At 44.1% G+C, this 22,479-nt stretch overlaps 1 protein-coding gene across 1 annotated transcript in view; it reads right to left on the bottom strand.

Moving 5' to 3' along the window:
* Positions 1–22,479, bottom strand: part of stk3 (serine/threonine kinase 3 (STE20 homolog, yeast)) — a 453,065-nt gene that overhangs the window by 123,953 nt on the left and 306,633 nt on the right. The window contains exon 9 of the mRNA XM_073046198.1: positions 20,649–20,832. Within this exon, the coding sequence (XP_072902299.1) occupies positions 20,649–20,832 (184 nt within the window). The remainder of the gene's footprint in view (positions 1–20,648; positions 20,833–22,479) is intronic.

Here is a 22,479-nt window from a genome sequence, read left to right on the forward strand (position 1 = left end):
AAAGGATCAGCCATAATTAAATGGTGAGCAGACTCGATGGGTCAAATGGCCTAATTCTGCTCCTATGTCTTATGGTCTTTAAATTAGTTATTACTATAAAATTTGTGTGGCTTAGTTACTAAGCCCAGCAAAACAGTTTCTACTGACAGGAGAAGGGGCAAAGGTGGGTTACTAGCACCTTAAAAACCAGTTGCTTTAGGCAGATGGGGCTTATCAGCCATGGTTGGCAGCTCATCTAGGAGAAGGAAAACTCGGATCTCAAACCTCCGCTGCCTTGTGGCTAAACCCACTCATGGGGAAGGCATCGGGAACAAACCCAGAGAGAAAAATCCAGAGCTGGAGTCCCTAAGGCAGTCCTACATTGAGTTCAATGCTAACACCCGTGGCACTGTTGGTACCAAACTGTATCGGTCTCTGCCATTCCTTTGGGTTCATCTGATACATGGAGAGAAGGAGCTTGCTAAGTGAGCAAATGCTTCCTCTCCATATCAGGCTTGCACAGCTAAACAGCTAGGACGCAATATCCATGGTCAACTCTGACTGACAGAGGCCCTCACCTCACCTCACCGTAACATGTATTCTCAATTGTAGGTTAAGGGCTTAGAAATTCATGCAGACATTAGTAAAGGCACTAAAACATTGCTGTGCTGAACAGCTCCACTATTTTGTCTTGGTGATAGATATTCTGACACACATGTTCCGTAAATCACTGTAGGACCTCATGGGTTGAAGTACTTAAGCCAGCAAGTCTTCAAATAGAACTGCCTGCGGGAGTTGTGCAACTGCGTGGGAAAAAAGTGAAAAACGGAGCTGAAGTGGTCATGGGCGATGGCTCTCCATTTCTCTGACAACAAGCCTAAGATTGTAGTGGCAGAAATGAAACAGGAGAACTCAATACTCTACAAAAATATAATCAGTTTCTTTACAACAAACACACAGTCCATTAAGGTTCAAGGAGTTTCAGGCACAGGCACATTGTATGCATGGAAAGATACAAGCCAGTTTCAAAGCTTATTATATATAAATAGGTGCTGACAGGTTTTACAACAGACTCTACATCAAAATGCAATTCAACACACTTAGAAACAAAGAAACATAGAAAACCTACTGCACAATACAGGCCCTTCAGCCCACAAAGTTGTGCCAAACATGTCCCTACCTTAGAAATTACTAGGGTTACCCATAGCCCTCTATGGGTAAATATAACTTGGAAAATATAAGGTTGTTTCTTTCCTTCACACATTTTCTCTGAACATGTGGATGATGGGGAGCTCTTGTTTCCATGAGTCAATGTTCATTATTCATGTGATATTGGCAGACTGCTTCAATCACAGAGGAATAGGACATAAAGTCCATTTGGTATCTGAATACTACAAGATTACTTTCAAGCAGTGTGCACTAGATAGTTAGCAAAGATGCAAAATTTGTCAAATCCCTCTACCCTCCACATAATTAGCTTAAAGCAATCACGGCCTGCACTTTAAAAGTGATTCAAGTAATTTCTACTCATACATTAATGAGGCGACTAAATTGTGACATTACAGTTAGACTAGAAAGTTTGTGAAACATGTAGAATTTTTTACTACTTCTGCAAAGTATGACCTACATGTAAGCCCTAAAACTAGATAAAGAGAACCCAATTAAATGAATCACACAAGAAATGTTCTACTTGTTCTTTTCTTTATTGAGGAAAATGATTCAATATTACATGTATTTGTTGGATAAAGTATGTAAACCTCTGGGGTAATGCCTTCTACAAAAGCTATTTGGAGTCAGGTATTCCAATCAATGAGATGAGATTGGAAGTGTGGGTTGTAGAGGAGCCGTGCTTTATAAAAAATACACACAAAGTCAGGTTACTGACAGAGCCTGCTCTTCTCAAGAAAAATCTGTTTATGAGCACCATGCCTCAATCAGAATAACTTTCAGTGGACCTTAGAAGAAGGATTGTAGAGATGACTCAAGCTGAAAAAGGCTACAAAAGCATTTCTAAAGACCTGAGTGGTCTTCAGTCCACATTAAGAGAAATTGTCTACAAATGGAAGAAACTCAGTACAGTTGCTACTCTCCCTAGGAGTGGGCATCCTACAAAGAACACACCAAGAGCACAGCATGTGATGCTGAAGGAGGTGGAAAAGAACCCAAGGGTAACAGCAAAAGACCTGCAGAAATCTCTTAAACTTGCTAAAGTCTTTGTTCATGCATCCACTATAAGAAAAAACACTGAACAAGAATTGTGTTTGTGGAAGGACACCACAGAAGAAACCACTGCTCTCCCAAAAAAAATTGTTGCACATCTCAAATTTGCAAAAGCCACTTGAATGTTCTACAACGCTTCTGGAACAATGTTTTGTGAACAGATGAGACAGAATTTGAATCTTTTGGCAGAAATGCAAATTGCTATACTTGGAAGAAAAAAGGGCACTGCATATCAACACCAAAACCTCATCCCAACTGTGAAACATGGTGGGAGGAGCATCATGGTTTGGAGCTGCTTTGCTGCCTGAGGGCCTGGACAGCTTGCAATCATTGAGGGAACAGTGAATTCAAACTTGTATCATGACATTTTACAGGAGAATGTTATGGTAGCAAAGCTTAATAGAAGTTGGATAACGCAACAAGACAATTATCCGAAAGGCAAGAGTAAATCAACAACAGAATGGTTTAAAAAGAAGGAAACTTGTGTTTTGGAATGGCTGAGTCAAAATCCTGATTTTAATCCTACAGAAATGTTGTGGAAGGATCTGAAGCAAGTAGTTCATACAAGGAAGCTCACTCTGCATCCTAGAGTTGAAGCAGTTTTGTAAGGAGTAATGACCTAAAGTTTCTCCAAACTAATGTGCAGGACTGATCAACAGAAATGTTTGGTCGAAGTTATTGCTGTACAGGGTAGTCACACTAGTTGCTGAAAGCAAAGGTTCACATGCTTTTCCAACAAATACATGTAATATTAGATCTTTTTCTCAACGATAAATGAACAAGTACAATGTTTTTGTGTTACTTATTCAATTGAATTCTCTTTATCTAGTTTTAGGACTTGCGTTAAGATCTGATCACATTTTAGGTCATACTTATGCAGAAATAGAGAAAATTCTACAGGGTTCAAAAAACTTTCTAGACCACTGTGTATACACTACTTTAAAACTAAATAAGAGTATACCATACTTTTAGTTTTTACCATATACTCAAGAGCCAAAACTGGAGGAAATGCAGATCTGAGCTCAGAAAAAAATAAAAGACTAGGGACAGAAATTAGTCTGCAGAGGGTTGTAGAATCAGCCATTTCCATCACAGACACAACTTAACTCACTACTGAGGACATCTTCAAGAGGCAGTGCCTCACAAAACTGGCATCCATCATTAAAGACCCTCACCATCTGGACATACTCTCTTCTCATTACTACCACTGATGAGGAGGTACAGGAGTCTGAAGAATCATACTCAAAATTTTAAGAACAGTGTCTTCCTCTGCACCATCAGACTTCTGCACAGTCCATGAACACTACTTCACTAATTGTCTTTTGTACTCTTTATTTATTTTATAACTTAAAGTAATTTTTCTGTTATCCACTGCATTTCTGCCACAGAACAACAAATTTCATGACATATGTCGGTAATAATAAACCTAATCTAGATTCTAGTGCAAAATAGCTGCAAAAGTCTTTGCAACTCACTACACAGGAACACAAAGGTTGAGAAGGAAGAAGAAACAATGCTCAGTACTTTTACACTTCTTCAGCATTGGCAAGCAGAGCCAAATCATGAAACCCATAAAATGTACACATTTCATGTGCCTGTTAAAGTTCCCAACCTTATATTAAAGTCTGCCATCTGTGGAACACCTTGTGCCTGTTATCAATGTCACTAATTCACTGGCAGGAAAATGTAGCCGTTAGCATGATGTTTTACAGCTCAGCATATTGGAGTTAGGACTTCAATTCCAACTTCCTCTATAAGGAGTCTGTATGTCCTCCCCATGGAATGCGTAGGTTTCCCCAGGTACTCCAGTTTCCTTCCACAGTCCAAAGACGTACCAGATAGGTTAACCTGTCACTGTAAATTATCCCATGATTAGGTTGGGGTTAAATCGGGGTTGTTGGAAGTTGCTGGGGCGGCGCTGCTCGAAGGACCAGAACTGCATGACTGAAGATAAGAACATAAGAAATAGGAGCAGGAGTAGGCATCCAGCCCATCAAGCCTGCTCCGCCACTCATGGCTGATCTGTCCGTAAGCTCAGCTCTATCTACCTGCCTTTTCTCCATAACCCTTAATTCCCCTACTATGTAAAAATCTATCTAACTGTATCTTAATTATATTTCATGAAGAAGCCTCAACTGCTTTCCTGGGCAGAGAATTCCACATATTCACCACTCTCTGAGAAAAACTGTTTCTCCTCATCTCTGTCCTAAATTTTCTCCCCTGAATCTTGAGGCAATGTCCCCTAGTTCTAGTCTCACCTACCAATGGAAACAACTTTCCTACTTCTATCTTATCTATCCCTTTCAAAATTTTGTATGTTTCTATAAGATCCCCTCTCATTCTTCTGAATTCCAGAGAGTATAGTCCCAGATGACTCAATCTCTCCTCATAGGACAACCCCTTCATCTCTGGAATCAACCTGGTGAACCTCCTCTGCACTGCCTCCAAAGCCAGTATATCTTTCCTCAAGTATGGAGACCAGAACTGCACACAGTATTCCAGGTGCGGCCTCACAGGTACCCTGTATAGTTGCAGCATGACCTCCCTGTGCCTGAATTCAATCCCTCTAGCAATGAAGGCCAACATTCCATTTGCCTTCTTAATAACCTGTTGTACCTGCAAGCCAACTTTTTGCGATTCATGCACAAGCACTCCCAAGTCCCTTTGCACAACAGCATGCTGCAATCTTTCACCATTTAAATAATAATCTGCTCTTCTATTACTCCTTCCAAAGTGGATGATCTCGCAGTTACCAATGTTGTATTCCATCTTCCAGGCCTTGGCTCATTCACTTAACCTATATATATCCCTCTGCAGACTCTCCGCATCCTCTGTACAATTTGCTTTTCCACTCAGTTTAGTGTCAACAGCAAATTTTGCTACGCTACACTCAGTCCCCTGTTCCAAATCATCAACGTAAATGGTAAACAGCTGTGGGCCCAGCACCCCACTCACCACTGACTGCCAACCGGAGAAACACCCATTTATACCAACTCTCTGCCTTCTATTGGTCAACCAATCCACTATCTATGCCAATACACTTCCTCCGACTCCATGCATCCATATCTTATTTGTAAGTCTCTTGTGCAGCACCTTATCGAACGCCTTCTGGAAATCCAAGTATATGACATCCAACTGTTCCCCTCTATCCACTGCTCTCATTATGTCCTTAAAGAACTCCAGTAAGTTTGTCAAACACAACTTGCCCTTTCTGAATCCATGCTGTATCTGTCTAATGGAACCATTCTTTCTGAATGTTTCGCTATTTCTTCCTTAATGACAGCTTCAAGCATTTTCCCGACTACCGATGTTAAGCTAACTGGCCTATAGTTGCCCGTCTTTTGCCTACGTCCTTTTTTAAAAAGTGGCGTGACATTTGCTGTCTTCGAATCTGCTGAGACCTGCCCAGAGTCTAGAGAAGTTTGGTAAATGATTACCAACACATCTACTATAACTTCCGCCAATTCCTTCAGCAGCCTGGGATGCATCTCATCAGGACCAGGGGACTTATCTACCTTTAGGTCCTTTAGTTTGTTCATCACTATCTCTTTAGTGACAGTGATTTTATCGAGGTCCTCACCTCCCATTTCGTCCATAACATCATTCTTTGGCATATTAGACGTGTCCTCCACCTTGAAGACCGACACAAAATAGTCATAGAAACTTAGAAAACCTACAGCACAATACAGGCCCTTCGGCCCACAAAGTTGTGCCGAACAAGTCTCTACCTTAGAAATTACTAGGCTTACCCATAGCCCTCTATTTTTCTAAGCTCCATGTACCTATCCAAAAGTCTCTTAAAAGACCCTAACATATCCGGCTCCACCACCGTTCAATACCTCAGCCATTTCCTTATCACCGAATATCAATTTCCCCTTCTCGTCTTCCAAGGGACCTACATTGACTTTAGCCACCCTCTTTCGCTTTATATATTCATAAAAACTTTTGCAATCTATTTTTATATTTTTTGCTAATTTACTTTCACACTCTATCTTCCCTTTCCTTATTTCTTGTTCCATTGTTCTTTGTTGCTTTTTAAAGTTTTCCCCATCCTCCAGTCTCTCACTACTTTTTGTGACTTTGTACACATGATATATTTTATTTCTTTCTTTCGTAAGTGTGGCTCTCCCCACACTTACTGTTATTACTTTTGACTGGGATATACTTCTGTTGAGCACTGTGAAAAACCTTTTTTGAAAGTATTCCACTGTTCCTCAACTGTCCTGCCAAATAGCCTGTGCTCCCAATCCACATTAGCCAACTCCTCCTTCATCCTGTTGTAGTCTCCTTTGTTCAAGCATAATACACTAGTTTTAGATCTAACAATTTCATCCTCCATCTGTATGCGAAATTCAATCATACAGTGATCACTCTTTCCAAGAGGATCCCTGACTACAAGATCGTTAATCTTACCTGTCTCATTGCACAGGACTTGATCTAAGATAGTATTTTCCCTTGTAGGTTCACTAACACGCTGCTCAAGAAAGCCATCACAGATGCATTCCATGAAGCCCTCCTCAAGACTTGTATCTGCCTCCCCACCGAACTTGTATCTGCCTCCTCAAGACTCCCTTGACCAACTTGATTCACCCAATCTATGTGGAAGTTAAAATCCCCCATGACAACTGCCATTCTGTTCTTATAAGCCTCAGTTATTTCTTGGTTAATCGCCTCTGCCACTGCAATATTTTTTATTATGTGGCCTATAGACAACACCCACCAGTGATTTTTTCCCTTTACTATTCTTAATCTCTACCAAGATGGACCCAACATTCTGCTCCGTAGATTTTAGATTGTCTCTCATAGTCGCCCTGATCTCATCCTTAATTAAGAGCGCCATCCCACCTCCTTTGCCTTCCTGCCTATCTTTCTGTATTACCTGATACCCTTGGATATTTACGTTTGTAATTCCCAGTCATCTCCACCTTGCAACCAGGTTTCTGTAATGGCCACTAAATCATATCCCTTGGTACTGATCTGTGCCACAAGTTCACTAAACTTGTTTCTAATACTACGAGCATTTAGATAAAGTGCATATTGTCCTTCTAGAATCTAGTGACCTATGCGATTTTTGCTTTTTACTATTATGCACTCTACTCTTACTTTTTTCTTCACTAACTCTGGCTTTGGTCTCTGCATCAATTCCCTCTTCTATTCTGTGTGGGTTCCCATCCCCATGCTATATTAGTTTAAAACCTCCCCCAATAGCACCAGCAAACAATCTCCCTAGGACATTGATCCCAGCCCTGCCCAGATATAGTAGACCGTCCAGATGGTACTGGTCCCATCTCCCCCAAAAGCAGTTCCAATGCCCCAACAATCTGAAATCCTCCCTCCTGCACCACCACTCAAGCCACATATTCATTCTAGTTATCCTGCTATTCCAACTCTGGCTAGCACGTAATCCTGAGATTATTACCTTTGAGGTCCTACTCCTTAATTTATCTTCTAGCTCCCTAAATTCAGCTTGAAGGACCTCATCCCACTTTCTTCCTATGTCATTAGTACCTACATGCACCACGACAGCTGGCTACTCACCCTCCCCAAGTGAAAGTTGTTTGTGGTGAAATGTGATTTACTCAAGCACTTAGCTTACAGTTTACACTTCTCAAGCAAAAAGTAAAGAGAATAACAACACTTACGAGAACACAGATGTTTAGAAATCCATCTCCAGTCAGTTGCACTAAACAATATATATTTTAACATCAGTGCTTTGGATTCTGCCCCAATGGGAGCGAATTTTGGAAGCAGGATATAACATGCTGATGTGCCAGTGCGAATTTTTCCATCACAACCAAGGATAAATTTAAAAATAAATTACACTTCCACATAACCAGATCAACATTTTTAGTGAGAGGAATGAAAGAGGGGAATGGAAGTAGGAAACTGATTTTAGACACACTCACATGCTCCATCCCCTAAAAGGATGGATTTGGAGGTGAGAGGGAAGTATAACCACAACCTGACATGTTGACTCCTTATGGTTTATACAATGTTTGGACAAATAAATTAGTTTTGAGAGATGGGCCGTAATTGTAAAACAAATATGGCCCAATAACTCAAGTTGTATTCAATGTTTAGAATTAACAGCCAGGACACCACATTTGAAGGAACAGGGTATGATATTAAGGTACTGCAACAGGTTCCCAGCACACTGTCAAAAACGTCAGGTAATGGTGATTCTAAAAGGAGAGATGGAAGTCGAAGAAGCCACGTCATTGGTTTATCTCCACAGATGGACCACATACCCTCTTCAAGATTCCATAATTCTACCTCAGTGCTCACAAAGACTCAAAACGCAGAAGACCCAACAGCTAGTAGGAAAATGTCATCCATTTTGTTTGCCGAGTGAGCTTTCCGCTATTATCCTGGCAGCAGTATACATTCCTCCTCAGACCAATGTCAGGCAGGCGTTGGAGGAGCTGAGCACCATAATCAGCAGGCACAAAACAATGCACCCCGATGCCTTCCTGATCACTGCAGGCAATTTCAACCGGACAAACTTAAAGAAGTCTCTGAACAACTACCACCAACACATCACCTGTGGAACCAGAGCAGCCAATACACTTGACCACTGTTATACCACCATCAAATATACTTCACCGTGCCATCCCAAGCCCATACTTTGAAAAGTCCAATCACCTGACTATATTTCTACTCCCCAGCATATAAACAGAAACCAAAGACTGCAGCACCAATAGTGAGGACCCTGAAGACAAGGTCAAGGGAGGCAGAGGAGCACTTACAGGGCTGCTTTGAGTCAGTGGACTGGATAATATTCAGGGACTCCCCAATACACCCCCACCCCAGGAAGCATCCTCTCCATATCCACCAACTAGGGGTGTAATGGGCTGCAAGGAAGACCATCAAAGATTGCAGTGGGATCTACATCAGCTGGAAAAAATGGGCTAAGAAATGGAAGATAGAATTTAATGCAGATATCTGTGAGGTGTTACATTTTGGGAAGACCAACCAGGTTAGGTCTTACACAGTGAGCGTACGGCACTGAAGAGTGCGGTAGAACAAAAGGATTTAGGAATATAGGTTGATAATTCAATGGAAGTAGCGTCACAGGTAGATAGGGTCATAAAGAATGCTTTTGGCACATTGGCCTTTATAGATCAAAGTATTGGGTACAAGAGTTGGGATGTCATGTTGAAGTTTTATAAGATGTTGGTGAGGTCTAATTGGAGTGTTGTGTGCAGTTTTGGTCACCTACCTACAGGTAAGATGTGAGGAAGATTTAAAGAGTACAGAGGAGATTTACAAGGATGTTGCTGGGACCAGAGGACCTGAGTTATAAGGAGAAATTGAATAGGTTAGAATTTTATTCCCTAGAATTAGAAGGTTGAAGGGAGATTTCATAGAGGTATACAAAGCTATGAAGGGTATAGATAAGGTAAATGCAAGCAGGCTTTTTCCACTGAGGTTGGGTGAGACTACAATTAGAGGTTTGTGTTAAGGGTGAAAGGTGAAATGTTTAAAGCTGAACATGAGGGGAAACTTCTTCACTCAGAAGATGGTCAGAGTGTGGAATGAGCTGTCAACGTAAGTGATGGGTGTGATTTTGATTTCAACATTGAAGGGAAATTTAGATAGATACATGGATGGGAGAAGTAGGGATGTCTATGCTCCAGGTGCTGGTTGATGGGACTAGGTAGTGTTAGGGTTAATTTGCGACTGCCAGTTCAGGTCAGCGTGATATTAGCAGACAGAGATACAAGGGAGGGAGCGAAACAAGGGATCCTTTGTCTCTAAACTGCAAGTGTCACGTGATTCAGTAAAACTGGGAATTCGTGAAAAAATTGATATCAGACCAATTAGAAGGGCAAAAGTGTCCAATATTACCAAATATGTATAACAAAGTTCAGCATTATCAGATATGTGTAGCGGGGGTTGGGCTAAGGGAAAAAGGGTATAAATAAGAAAAGAATGTAAGGGGAGGGGAGAACGCGCCTTCCCAGCGGGGTCTTGTCACCTCGCTGTGCCAGTTACGCTTCTGCATTAAAGCCAAGTTTTGTAATATTCCGGTGTTGGTTGTCTCTCTTCCTAAACGAACACAGGGCAGAATTTAAAGCCCAACAGTAGTTTAAAAGGTTTGACATGGACTAGATGGGCTGAAGGACGTGTTTCTATGCAGTAGTTTTCTATGACTCTAAGATAACAAATATTTTTCTCAGATATACTATATAAAGAGTAAAAGAGAGGCAAGAAGAGATATTGCTGGAGAAGTAGTAATGGGGGGACACGGAATTGGTGAACAAGCTAAATAAGTAGTTTGCATCCGTCTTCACTGTGGAAGACTCTAGCACTGTGCCAGAAGTTCAATCCTGCCAGAGAGCAGAAGTAAGTGTAATTGCTATTACTTGGGAGAAGGTGCTTACAAAGCTAAAAAGTCAGAAGATAATCAAGACGTACAAAAAAGCTGGATGAACTCAGCAGGTCGGGCAGCATCCGCTGAAAGAAGAAGTCAATGTTTCAGGTCGAAACCCTTGATAGATAAATCACCTGGACTAGATGGACTGCACTGCAGTGTTCTGAAAGAGGTAACTGAACAGATTATGGAGGCATTAGTAATGATCTTTCAAGAATCATTAGATTCTGGCATGGGTTCATAGGACTGGAAAATTGCAAAAGTCACTCCACCCTTCAAGAAGGGAGGCAAGCTGAATAAAGGATACTATAGGCATATAATATATGGCAATAATTATAGAACTGCGGCTATAATCAGCCATATAACTAACAGGCTGGACTGTTTACAGATATTTTAAACCTCTCACTTTGGCAGCCTGATGTTCCACCTGCTTCAGTCAGGGTTCAACTATACTGGTGCCTGAGAAGAAGGTGGTAACCTGCTTCATTGACTATCTTCTAGCTGCACTTACAATTCAGGGGTTCCGAATGGGGTCCATGGACCCCTGACTTACCGGTATTGCACCATGGCATAAAAAAGGTTGGGAACCCCTGACTTACATCCACTGTGATAAAGTGCTTTGAGAGGTTGGTGATGAAATACATCAACTCCTGCCTGAGAAGTGGCTTGGATCAGCTCCAGTTCACCTACTGAAGCAACAGGTCCACAGCAGATACCATTTCATAGGTTCTTCACTCAATAGCTGCACAACAAAGATACATACAATAGGATGCTCTTTATCAACTACAGCTTGACATTTAATACTATCATCCCCTCAAAACTAATCAATAAGCTTCAAGAATTTGGCCTCAACTGGATCCTCGATTCCTTTATGTGCAGACCCTAGTCAGTCCAGATTGGCAACATCTCCACCAATCTCTATCAGCACATGTGCACCAGATAGCTGTTTACTTGGGCCCCCTGCTTTACTTGCTTTATACTTATGTCTGTAAGGTTAAGTACAGCTCTAATGCCTCATTTACACTTGCTGACAACACCACTGTCATTGGTCAAATCAAATGTGGTGACGAATCAGCATATAGAAGAGAGATTGAAAATCTGGCTGAGTGTGCTACAACAACTTCTCACTCAATGTCAGCAAAACCAAGCAGCTGATTATTGATTGATTATTATTAGGAGGAGAAAACCAGAGGTCAATGAGCAAGTCCTCATCAGGAGATCAGAGTTGGAGAAGATCAGCAACTTTAAATTCAGTGGTGTTACCCTTTCAGAGCATCTGTCCTGGGCCTAGAATGTAACTGCAATTATGAAGAAAGTATGGCAGTGCCTCTACTTCCTTACAAGTTTGCAAAGATTCAGGATGACAACTAGAACTTTGACAACTTGTATAGATGTATAGTGGAGAGTATATTGACTGGTTGCATCACGGCCTGATATGGAAACACCAATGCCCCTGAATAGAAAATCCTACAAAAAGTAGTGGATATGGTCCAATCCATCACAGATAAAGCCCTCCCCACTACTGAGCACGTCTATACGGAGTGCTGCCACAGGAAAGCAGCATCCATCATCAAGGACCCCCACCATCCAAACCATCAGGAAAGTCCGTGAGCCTCAGAACTACACTACCAGGTTCAGGAACAGTTACTACCCTCTCAACCATCAGGCTCATGAATCAGAGAGCATAACTTCATTTAACTTCACTTGCCTAAAGACTAAACTGTCCCTACAACCTATGGACTCACTTTCAAGAACTTTTCATCTCACGTTCGCAATATTTATTGCTTTTTTTTTCTTGCTGTCTTTTGCACGTTGATTGTTTGTCTGTCCTGTTGGATGTGGCCTTTCATTGATTCTATTATGTTTCTTGGATTTACTTTGTATGTCCGCAAGAAAACTAACCTTGGGGCTGTTTCTGGTGACAGATGTGTACTTTGATAATAAATTTACCATGAACTTTGAAAACAACAAAATTGACGACAAATGCCAGTGACATTAAACCTGATTCTGATTCTGACAAAAAAGATAGTAAAAGAGCTAAATAAAACATCTTGTTTCTTTTTTTTAGAAATTCTGGGAGAACTTATTAGGTAGGTGTGATAGAGAGCTGTTGATAATTAAGCCCCACATTTGGAAAGACTCTTTAACATTATGATCTTGTGGACAACATAATAAAAACTTACTCTTTAATCAGAAATAAAGGTTTGGTTCAATATCTGTCGGTCAACCTTACATACACTGGCTCCTTTTTGTTAGACCTGAAAAGCACTGCAAAGAAAATATGCAAGGTAGAGAATACATCTGCAAGAGTTTAACATAAAACCTAGATTATTCAGCATACCATAATGTGGCTTACAAGATTGTTTCTGTGCTTAAACTCTGTCTTGAAAATCTCTGTTGAATAGAGTCAGGAACTTTCACAGGATCAGTTGATCCTAGCAGCTGCTAAGTGTTATCACTTACTCCACCTAACTGACAACTTGGAAGCCAAAGAGCATTGACATGTGTAAATAAGGTCAGCGTAGACTCAGTAGGCAATTTGAGGAAAGAATCACAACAGCAGCAAGATGCAAGTGTGATGATGAAAATCCAGCCAGATTCAATCCAATCTCTTGTGCAGTGTACTGCAAATGGTACGGAAGATGCATGATATCTATAGATCTTCACTGTTCTGGCAAGAATATCACAATTTAACTAAATTCAAGTTGAATTTGTTCACTTCAAACTTGTTACACTAGTACAGAGCCTGACTAACCAACATTAGCTGACAGGCCTTAATCACCTGCTGCCTCCTGTGAGGTTTTCTTGGGAAAAGCTTACAACCAAGGCAGTGCAAGATCATTAAAATAACTTCCTACACAGAAAGTACTGAACAATGTTGTGAAAGGAACACACAAAAACTTCAGGCCTTTCAGAAATTGAGAGGTATCGCCACGGAACAGAATAAACCCAGCAAAAGTCACTACCTCATTACCAATTATCAGTAACAAAAAAAGCAAACAATTAAAAAAATGAGTCAATAAAAGGCAAATCTAGCATGATATGTTTTTACTTTTTCTGGAAATCTGAAATTGAAACAGAAAAAACTGGAAACTCTCAGCAAGCTGGGCAGCATTTGAGGAAGGAGCAACATAGTAACATTTCAGGTCAAAAATCTTTCGCAAGGTCCACTTAAAATAGTTCTCCTTCAAGCAGCTGCTTGATCTGCCAAATATTTCTTACATTTTCTGTTTTTATTCCAGATTTCCAACATGTGTATTTCTTTCTGATTTTCAATAACCAAAGCCTCATTTCAAAGTAACAAACACAATCCCAGGGCTCAGAGAGGATGACATTGCAACTTTGATTGATGAAGCTACAGACATTTACAGTCTGTAAGTATTACAGGCAGTCCCCAAGTTACAAACATCCGACTTACAGACAACTCGTACTTATGAACCGAGGAAGGAGAACACCGTCCGCCATTTTAAGTCGGATCATGACGCTGTCCGCCATTTTAAGTTGTTGTCGTTGACACTGTGTTGAGTGTTTAACTTTGTATTTGGCTTAAATTGTTCTTAGTAAGAGTGATCCTGACCCCGCACCCCCCTTCCAGTCGGCTGGTGGCGCAGTGAGATCAGCGCCAGGCAGGAGAACGGAGGTTTGCGAGTTCGATCCATTGACAGACCGCTCCCGTGCTGGGTTGTTGTCAATCCAGTGACTACCATACCATCCGTGCCGGGTTGATTTCGAGCTCGCAACTCGACCGCTTAAAAAAAACACAGCCACCCCCAGTTTAAATTCCCACGCGGAATATTGTGGAGGATCAAATACCCAAACCCAGCACAGCCCCCACTTGTCCCATTTGGCCTGTCTCAGTGCGGTAGTCCTTAGGACCCAGCTGACCTTGGGAGCCGGCGGAGCTTGGGACCCGCCGCCTGCAGTGTTTCTGTTCTGTTGACAGTGTGCAGTGGTTCTTAAGACCCAGCGGACCTCGGGAGTCAACGCAATTTGGGATCTGCCGCCCGCAGTATTTCTGTTCCATTGACGAGAAGCAATCGCGATTGAAAATATAGTGGAAATAATAAAGCATTTGGAAAGTGGTGAAACGCCATCAGTCATTGGAAAAGCGTTAGGCTACAGTCGGTCAATGATCAGAACAATTTGAAAGGATAAAGTGAGAACAATGGAGCATCTGAAAGGCCCTGCCCCGATGAAAGCTACAATTATTACTAAGCAACGTAGTGGTTTAATTATTGGAATACATACATTTCTTAAGTGTTCTTTATGCATAGAAAGGTAAAATATATACTATATACTAAGACAAACATTTGACTGACACTAAATAATACTGGATGTATTTGTTCCAACGTACGTACAAATACGACTTAAAGATGGACTCAGGAACGGAACTCGTACGTAACCCGGGGACTGCCTGTATTTACAATATCATAATTTAAGGTAACTAAACAAATACAGTGAATTCCAGTTCATTGGCACACATCAGGAACAGTATATTTTGGCACTGCCCCAATTAGCCAAAGTTTCGCAGAAATAGTTAAAAAGGTATAAAAAAAAAGACAAACTACATTTACCTGAATAACAAATTATGTTCTTAAATGAAATACAGAACAAATTAGAACACTATCAATACTACTACAGTACTATAAAACTGTGCATTAGGTCCTGATAGTTATTGATGAAGGAATTCATCCAGTGTTCTTTTGATTTTGACAGTAAATGATCAAAATCAACCCATCACCCATGTAGATGATGGACTGCCTCCATTCAATGCTTTCGACATTTGCATCTTCCAAATCTTATTTTTCATTGTAACCTTCAAGATGCTGGTCAATGCCTTCAAATCCTTCATAGTTTTTAACTTCCTGAAGTCATGAAATTGCTTCATTTACACTCCTGGCTGTTTCTAGCATCACCAAGCCTGAATGCTTGAAAATGCAGTAAGCAACACAGTTCTGAATTGTCTTATTGCTTATTTTTTTTACCAACTATCAGTGACAAAATCACTGTTTTTTTTTAACACAAACATGCAACTGATGCTATTTAAAAACTCTTCATTCTAAGCATGGTGTAGTGCATAACAGCCACAGGACTGACGCTAGTTAGAAACTTTTCGGCTATAGTCTCCTGTCCCAATTAAGCGGCATAGTATCTGGATGTTCTGGATTTGTTTTTGTTCTTTAAGAGTTGTCCCAATTAACTGGCTGTCCCATTAACAAATGGCCCAATTAACCAGAATCCACTGTATTCCTAAAGGAACCATAAGAAACCAGTCACATATGCCTTTTGGAACCTTACCCAGGACCAATTTGAATATACAAGTTTGTACTGCTGTGCCTGCCAAAGATGATCCCACCCCCACCAATCCCACTGGCATATGAACTCTGCATCCTGTACACTACCTCACACATTTGCCTTTTCATGAATAACAATGATGACTTCAGAAATAAGCAAACTTCAGGATTATTTTCTCATAGATGTTAATTCTATCAAAGGATGCTTGCTACAAACAAGAGAAAATCTGCAGATGCTGGAAATCCAAGAAACACACACAAAATACTGGAGGAACTCAGCAGGCCAGGCAGTGGAAAAGAGTATTATTAATGTTTCGGATCAAGACCCTTGCTACTATAAGGTTCAAAGGATATTCATGGCATCTGTGTCATCCACTATACCCTTCTCACTAAATTGTTCCCCTTATTTTACTTGGCATTCATTTTGATTCAGGGCTTAGAATTCGTAGTAATATTGGTAAAAGTACTATTATAAACGTGCATTATTGCAAAAAATGATAATCCATAGTATTCAACACTTAGAAGTGTTAAAAAGTTAAAATGTAATGTATTGTAGCGATGTGCTACACACAGCACTGAAATAACGACACGCAGTCGGTAAGTCGTTTTGAGACTAGTTTATTCAAACTTCGCGGCGCTGGCATTTAATCCCTAGCGCCCGCCCTCTCCGGGCGGAAATGACATCAGAGGTGCATTACCAATGTCTCCCCCCGCGCGCTGGCTATTTGTGAGCCGGTTCGCCTGCGCAGAAAGTGGGTCGCCACATAACCCCCCCCCCCCCCCCAAGAACCGGTGATACACCCCCCAATGTCCACAGTCTGGATCAGCCTCTGTTTGGGAGGTCTGCCTCTGCGCCGCGGTGCCTGAACCTCGACCGGCTGCGCCAAGTCCACATGGGCTGGTTTGAGTCGGTCCACCGTGAAAACCTCCTCTCTCCCCCCAATGTCTAGAACGTACGTGGACCCATTGTTGTTGATCACCTTGAATGGCCCCTCGTACGGCCGCTGTAGCGGTGCCCAGTGTCCGCCCCTTTGTACAAACATAAATTTACAGTTCTGCAGGTCTTTGGGTACATGGGTCGGGGTCCGTCCGTGTTGTGAAGTTGGTACGGGGGCCAGGTTGCCGAGCCTTTCGCGTAGCCTGTCCAGGACTGCTGCGGGTTCTTCCTCTTGCCCCCTTGGGGCTAGCATGAACTCTCCCGGGACGGCCAGGGGTGCGCCGTACACCAACTCAGCCGACGAGGCGTGCAGATCCTCTTTGGGCACTGTACGAATTCCAAGCAGGACTCAGGGAAGCTCATCCACCCAGTTAGGTCCTCTCAGGCGGGCCATGAGAGCCGACTTCAAGTGACGGTGGAAGCGTTCCACCAGTCCGTTCGACTGTGGGTGGTAGGCAGTTGTGTGGTGTAGCTGTGATCCCAACAGCCGACCACAGGCTGGAGGTGAACTGAGCGCCTCTGTCGGAGGTAATGTGGGCCGGTACCCCGAAGCGTGCTACCCAGGTTGCAATCAGTGCTCAGGCACAGGAATCGGCAGATGTGTCGGCGAGCGGGACCGCCTCTGGCCATCTCGTGAACTGGTCTACCATAGTTAGGAGGTACCGCGCTCCTCGGGACACTGGTAGGGGGCCCACGATATCCACATGAATGTGGTCGAACCTCCGGCAGGTGGGTTTGAACTGCTGCAGTGGGGCTTTAGTGTGCCGCTGCACCTTGGCTGTTTGGCACTGCACGCACATTCTGGCCCATTCACTGACCTGCTTGTGAAGTCTGTGCCACGCGAACTTGCTGGAGACTAGCCGGACGGTTGTCCTGATAGATGGGTGCGCCAAACCATGTATGGAGTTGAAAACTCGCCGCCTCCAGGCTGCCGGGACGATGCGGCGAGGTTGGCCAGTAGCCACGTGGCACAGGAGGGTCCTATCACCTGGGCCTACGAGAAAGTCCTGCAGCTGCAAACCCGAGACTGCGGTCCTGTAACTGGGCATCTCGTCGTCTGCCTGCTGCGCCTCTGCCAGTGCTGCATAGTCCACCCCCAGGGACAGGGCCTAGACAGCTGGTCTGGAGTGTGCATCCGCCACGACGTTGTCCTTTCCCGAGACATGCTGGATGTCCGTCGTGTACTCGGAGATGTGGGACAGATGTCGCTGCTGGCGAGCCAACCAGGGATCGGACACCTTCGTGAATGCGAAGGTCAACGGTTTGTGGTCCGTGAACATGGTGAACGGCCTGCCTGCTAAGAAGTACCTGAGATGCCAGATTGCCAGATACAGTGCCAACAACTCCCAGTCCAAAGCACTATACTTGAGTTCGGGTGGTCGTAGGTGCTTGATGAAGAACACCAGGTGTTGCCAGCGTCCCTCGATGAGTTGCTCCAACACCCCACCGACTGCTGTGTCGGATGTGTCCACCGTGAGGGCGGTCGGAACGTCCGTTCTGGGGTGCACCAGCATCGCGGCATCTGCCAAGACTTCCTTGGCTTTAACGAAAACGGCCACGGCCTCCTCGTCCCAAATAATGTCCTTGCCTTTACCCGACATCAGGGTGTACAAAGGGCGCATGATACGGGCTGCTGAGGGGAGGAAACGGTGGTAGAAGTTCACCATACCAACGAACTCCTGCAGGCCTTTGATCGTGTTGGGCCGGGCAATCTGGTGGACCGTGTCTACCTTGGCGGGCAGAGGCGTTGCCCCGTCTTTGGTAATCCTGTGGCCCAGGAAGTCGATGGTATCGAGACCGAACTGGCATTTGGCCGGGTTGATCATGAGGCCGAAATCACTCAGGCGGGAGTAGAGCTGGCGGAGGTGGGACAGATGCTCCGGATGACAACTGCTGGCTATAAGGATGTCGTCCAAATAGATGAACGCAAAGTCCAGGTCGCATCCCACCGCATCTATTTGCTGCTGGAACGTCTGTGTGGCATTCTTCAGGCCGAACAGCATTCGGAGGAACTCGAACAGGCCGAACGGGGTGATAAGTGCTGTTCTGGGGATGTCTTCAGGGTGCACCGGGATTTGATGGTATCCCCGGACGAGGTCTACTTTGGAAAAGATTCTTGCCCCATGCAGGTTTGCTGCAAAGTCCTGTATGTGCAGCACGGGGTAGCGGTCTGGAGTTGTAGCCTCGTTCAGTCTGCGGTAGTTGCCGCATGGTCTCCAACTCCCAGCTGCTTTGGGCACCATGTGCAGGGAGGAGGCCCATGGGCTGTCGGACCTCCGTACGATCCCCAATTCCTCCATCCTCTTGAACTCCTCCTTCGCCAGGTGGAGCTTTTCCAGAGGGAGCCTTCGTGCGCGGGCGTGGAAGGGTGGTCCCTGGGTCGGAATGTGGTGCTGTACCCCGTGTCTGGGCATGGCTGCCGTGAACTGCGGTGCCAGAATCGATGGAAAGTCCACCAGGATTCTGGTGAATTCGTTGTCCGACAGCGTGATGGAGTCCAGGTGTGGGGCCGGCAACTTGGCTTCACCCAGGGAGAACGTCTGGAAAGTCTCAGCATGTACCAGTCTTTTCCCTTGCAAGTCGACCAGCAGGCTGTGAGCTCGCAAGAAGTCCGCCCCCAGGAGTGGTTGGGCCACCGCGGCCAGTGTGAAGTCCCACGTGAACCGGCTGGCGCCAAACTGCAGCTGCACTGTGCGGGTGCCGTAGGTCCGTATCGTGCTGCCGTTTGTGGCCCTCAGGGTGGGTCCTGGCTTCCTGTTGCGGGTGTTGTACCCCATCAGGGGCAAGACACTGATCTCCGCTCCGGTGTCGACCAAGAAGTGATGTCCCGACTGTTTGTCCCAGACGTACAAGAGGCTGTCCTGGTGGCCAGCCGCCATAGTCATTAGTGGCAGCTAGCCCTGGCCCTTGCAGGGCGGGCGACAACGGCGGGCTTCTGTGCCCCACCGCTGGTGGTAGAAACACCACTGTTCACTGTCCTCCTCACTCCTGCCTCTGTGTTGTGTGCGCCCCCCTACCGGGCCTGGTCTGGTCCGCTATTGGGCGCGTGGCCTGGTAATCTGACCGACGGACGCCACAATCTCCCTCTTGGCTTTCCACAGCACGTCTGCCCGGGCCGCCACCTTCCGGGGGTCGCTGAAATCTGTGTCGGCCAGCAACAGATGTATGTCCTCGGGCAGTCGCTCTAGGAACACTTGCTCGAACATGAGGCAGGGCTTGTGTCTGTCAGCCAGGGACAGCATCTCGTTCATCAATGCTGACGGCAGTCTGTCTCCCAAACCGTCCAGGTGAAGCAGGCAGGCACCCCGCTCACACTGTGAGAGGCCAAAGGTCCCAATGAGCAGCACTTTGAATGCTTCATATTTGAGTTCTTCCGGGGGCGACTGTATGAAATCCGCAACCTGGGCGGCCGTCTCCTGGTCAAGGGCGCTCACCACGTGGTAGTAACGCGTGGAATCAGAGGATATCTGCCGAATCTGGAACTGGGCTTCTGCTTGGCTAAACCACACGCGTGGTCGCAGCGTCCAGAAAGTCGGCAGTTTGAGCGAAACTGCGTGAACAGATGAAGAGTCAGTCATCTTTGGCCCAAATCCCGTTTGGACCGTCGGGGTCACCAATGTAGCGATGTGCTACACACAGCGCTGAAATAACGACACACAGTCGGTAAGTCGTTTCGAGACTAGTTTATTCAAACTTCGCAGCGCTGGCATTTAATTCCTAGCGCCCGCCCTCTCCAGGCGGAAATGACGCCAGAGGTGCATTACCAAAGTCTCCCCCCGCGCACAAGCTATTTGTGAGCTGGTTCGCCTGCGCAGAAAGTGGGTCACCATAGTATTTTACTTACTTTTCATGGTTCCATCCTCATCATCACTGTTAATTACCATGGTCCCCAAATCTGATTCCAACATGGTACTGTTGTGCTCGATCATTGTTTGTGCACCTTCACTCATGGTACTGGTTGCCCTCATTGTATTTGTGGTTGCATGGCTAGTTTTCACCATGGTGTAGTTATCAACTTCATCTTCATCCTGGCAAATGTATAAAACATGGGGAATTCAAGTTCAGTTTATTGTCATTTAACTGTACACAGGCATACGACCAAACAAAGCAACGTTCCTCCAGACAAAGGTGCACAACACAGTACATAGAACTCACACACAACACATAAAATACAAACCCCACTTCCAAAAAAGTTGGGATATTTTCCAAAGTGCAATAAAAACAAAAATCTGTGATATGTTAATTCACGTGAACCTTTATTTAACTGACAAAAGTACAAAGAAAAGATTTTCAATAGTTTTACTGACCAACTTAATTGTATTTTGTAAATATACACAAATTTAGAATTTGATGGCTGAAACACACTCAACAAAAGTTGGGACAGAGGCATGTTTACCATTGTGTTACATCACCTTTCCTTTTAATAACACTTTTTAATCATTTTGGAACTGAGGATACTAATTGTAGCAGATTTGCAATTGGAAATTTTGTCCATTCTTGCTTGATATAAGACTTCAGCTGCTCAACAGTCCGTGGTCTCCGTTGTCTGATTCTCCTCTTCATGATGCGCCATACATTTTCAATAGGAGATAGATCTGGACTGGCAGCAGGCCAGCCAAGCACACGCACTCTGTGTCTACAAAGCCACACTGTTGTAGCCCGTGCAGAATGTGGTCTGGCATTGTCCCGCTGATATAAGCATGGACGTCCCGGGAAGAGATGTCGCCTTGATGGCAACATATGTCTCTCTAAAATCCTAATATACGCCTCAGAGTCAATGGTACCTTCACATACATGCAACTCACCCGTGCCGTGGGCACTGATGCACCCCCATACCATCACAGATGCTGGCTTTTGCACCTTTCGCTGATAACAATCAGGATGGTCGTTTTCATCTTTGGCACGGAGAACTCGACGCCTGTTTTTTCTGAAAACTAGCTGAAATGTGGACTCATCTGACCACAGCACACAGTTCCACAGTCTTTCGGTCCATCTGAGATGAGCTCAGGCCCAGAGAACTCGCCAGAGTTTCTGCATAGAGTTGATGCATGGCTTCCTCCTTGCGTAATACAGTTTCAAGTTGCATTTCTGGATGCAGCGACGGACTGTGTTAAGTGACAATGGTTTTCCGAAGTACTCCTTAGCCCAGGTGGCTTTAATTGTCACAGTAGCATGACTGTTTCTTAGGCAGTGCCACCTGAGGGCTTGAAGATCACGCGCATTCAACAGTGGTTTCTGACCTTGCCCTTTATGCACTGAGATGTCTCTGAATTCTCTGAATCTTTTCACAATATTATGTACTGTAGATGTTGAAAGACCTAAATTCTCTGCAATCTTGCGTTGGGAAATGCTCCTTTTGAACTGACTAACAATTCTCTCACGAATTTTGGCACAAAGGAGTGAGCCACGACCCATCCTTGCTTGCAAAGACTGAGCCTTCGACGGATGCTACTTTTATACCCAGTCATGATACCTCACCTGCTACCAATTAGCCTGCTTAATGTGGAGTCTTCCAAACCGGTGTTACTTGAATATTCTGTGTTACTTTTCAATCTTATTTTAACTCTGTCCCAACTTTTGATGTGTTGCAGCCATCAAATTCTAAATTTGTGTATATTTACAAAATACAATTAAGTTGGTCAGTAAAACTATTGAAAATCTTTTCTTTGTACTTT

This window comes from Hemitrygon akajei, chromosome 1 (assembly GCF_048418815.1).
Source record: "Hemitrygon akajei chromosome 1, sHemAka1.3, whole genome shotgun sequence".
Lineage (NCBI taxonomy): Eukaryota > Metazoa > Chordata > Chondrichthyes > Myliobatiformes > Dasyatidae > Hemitrygon > Hemitrygon akajei.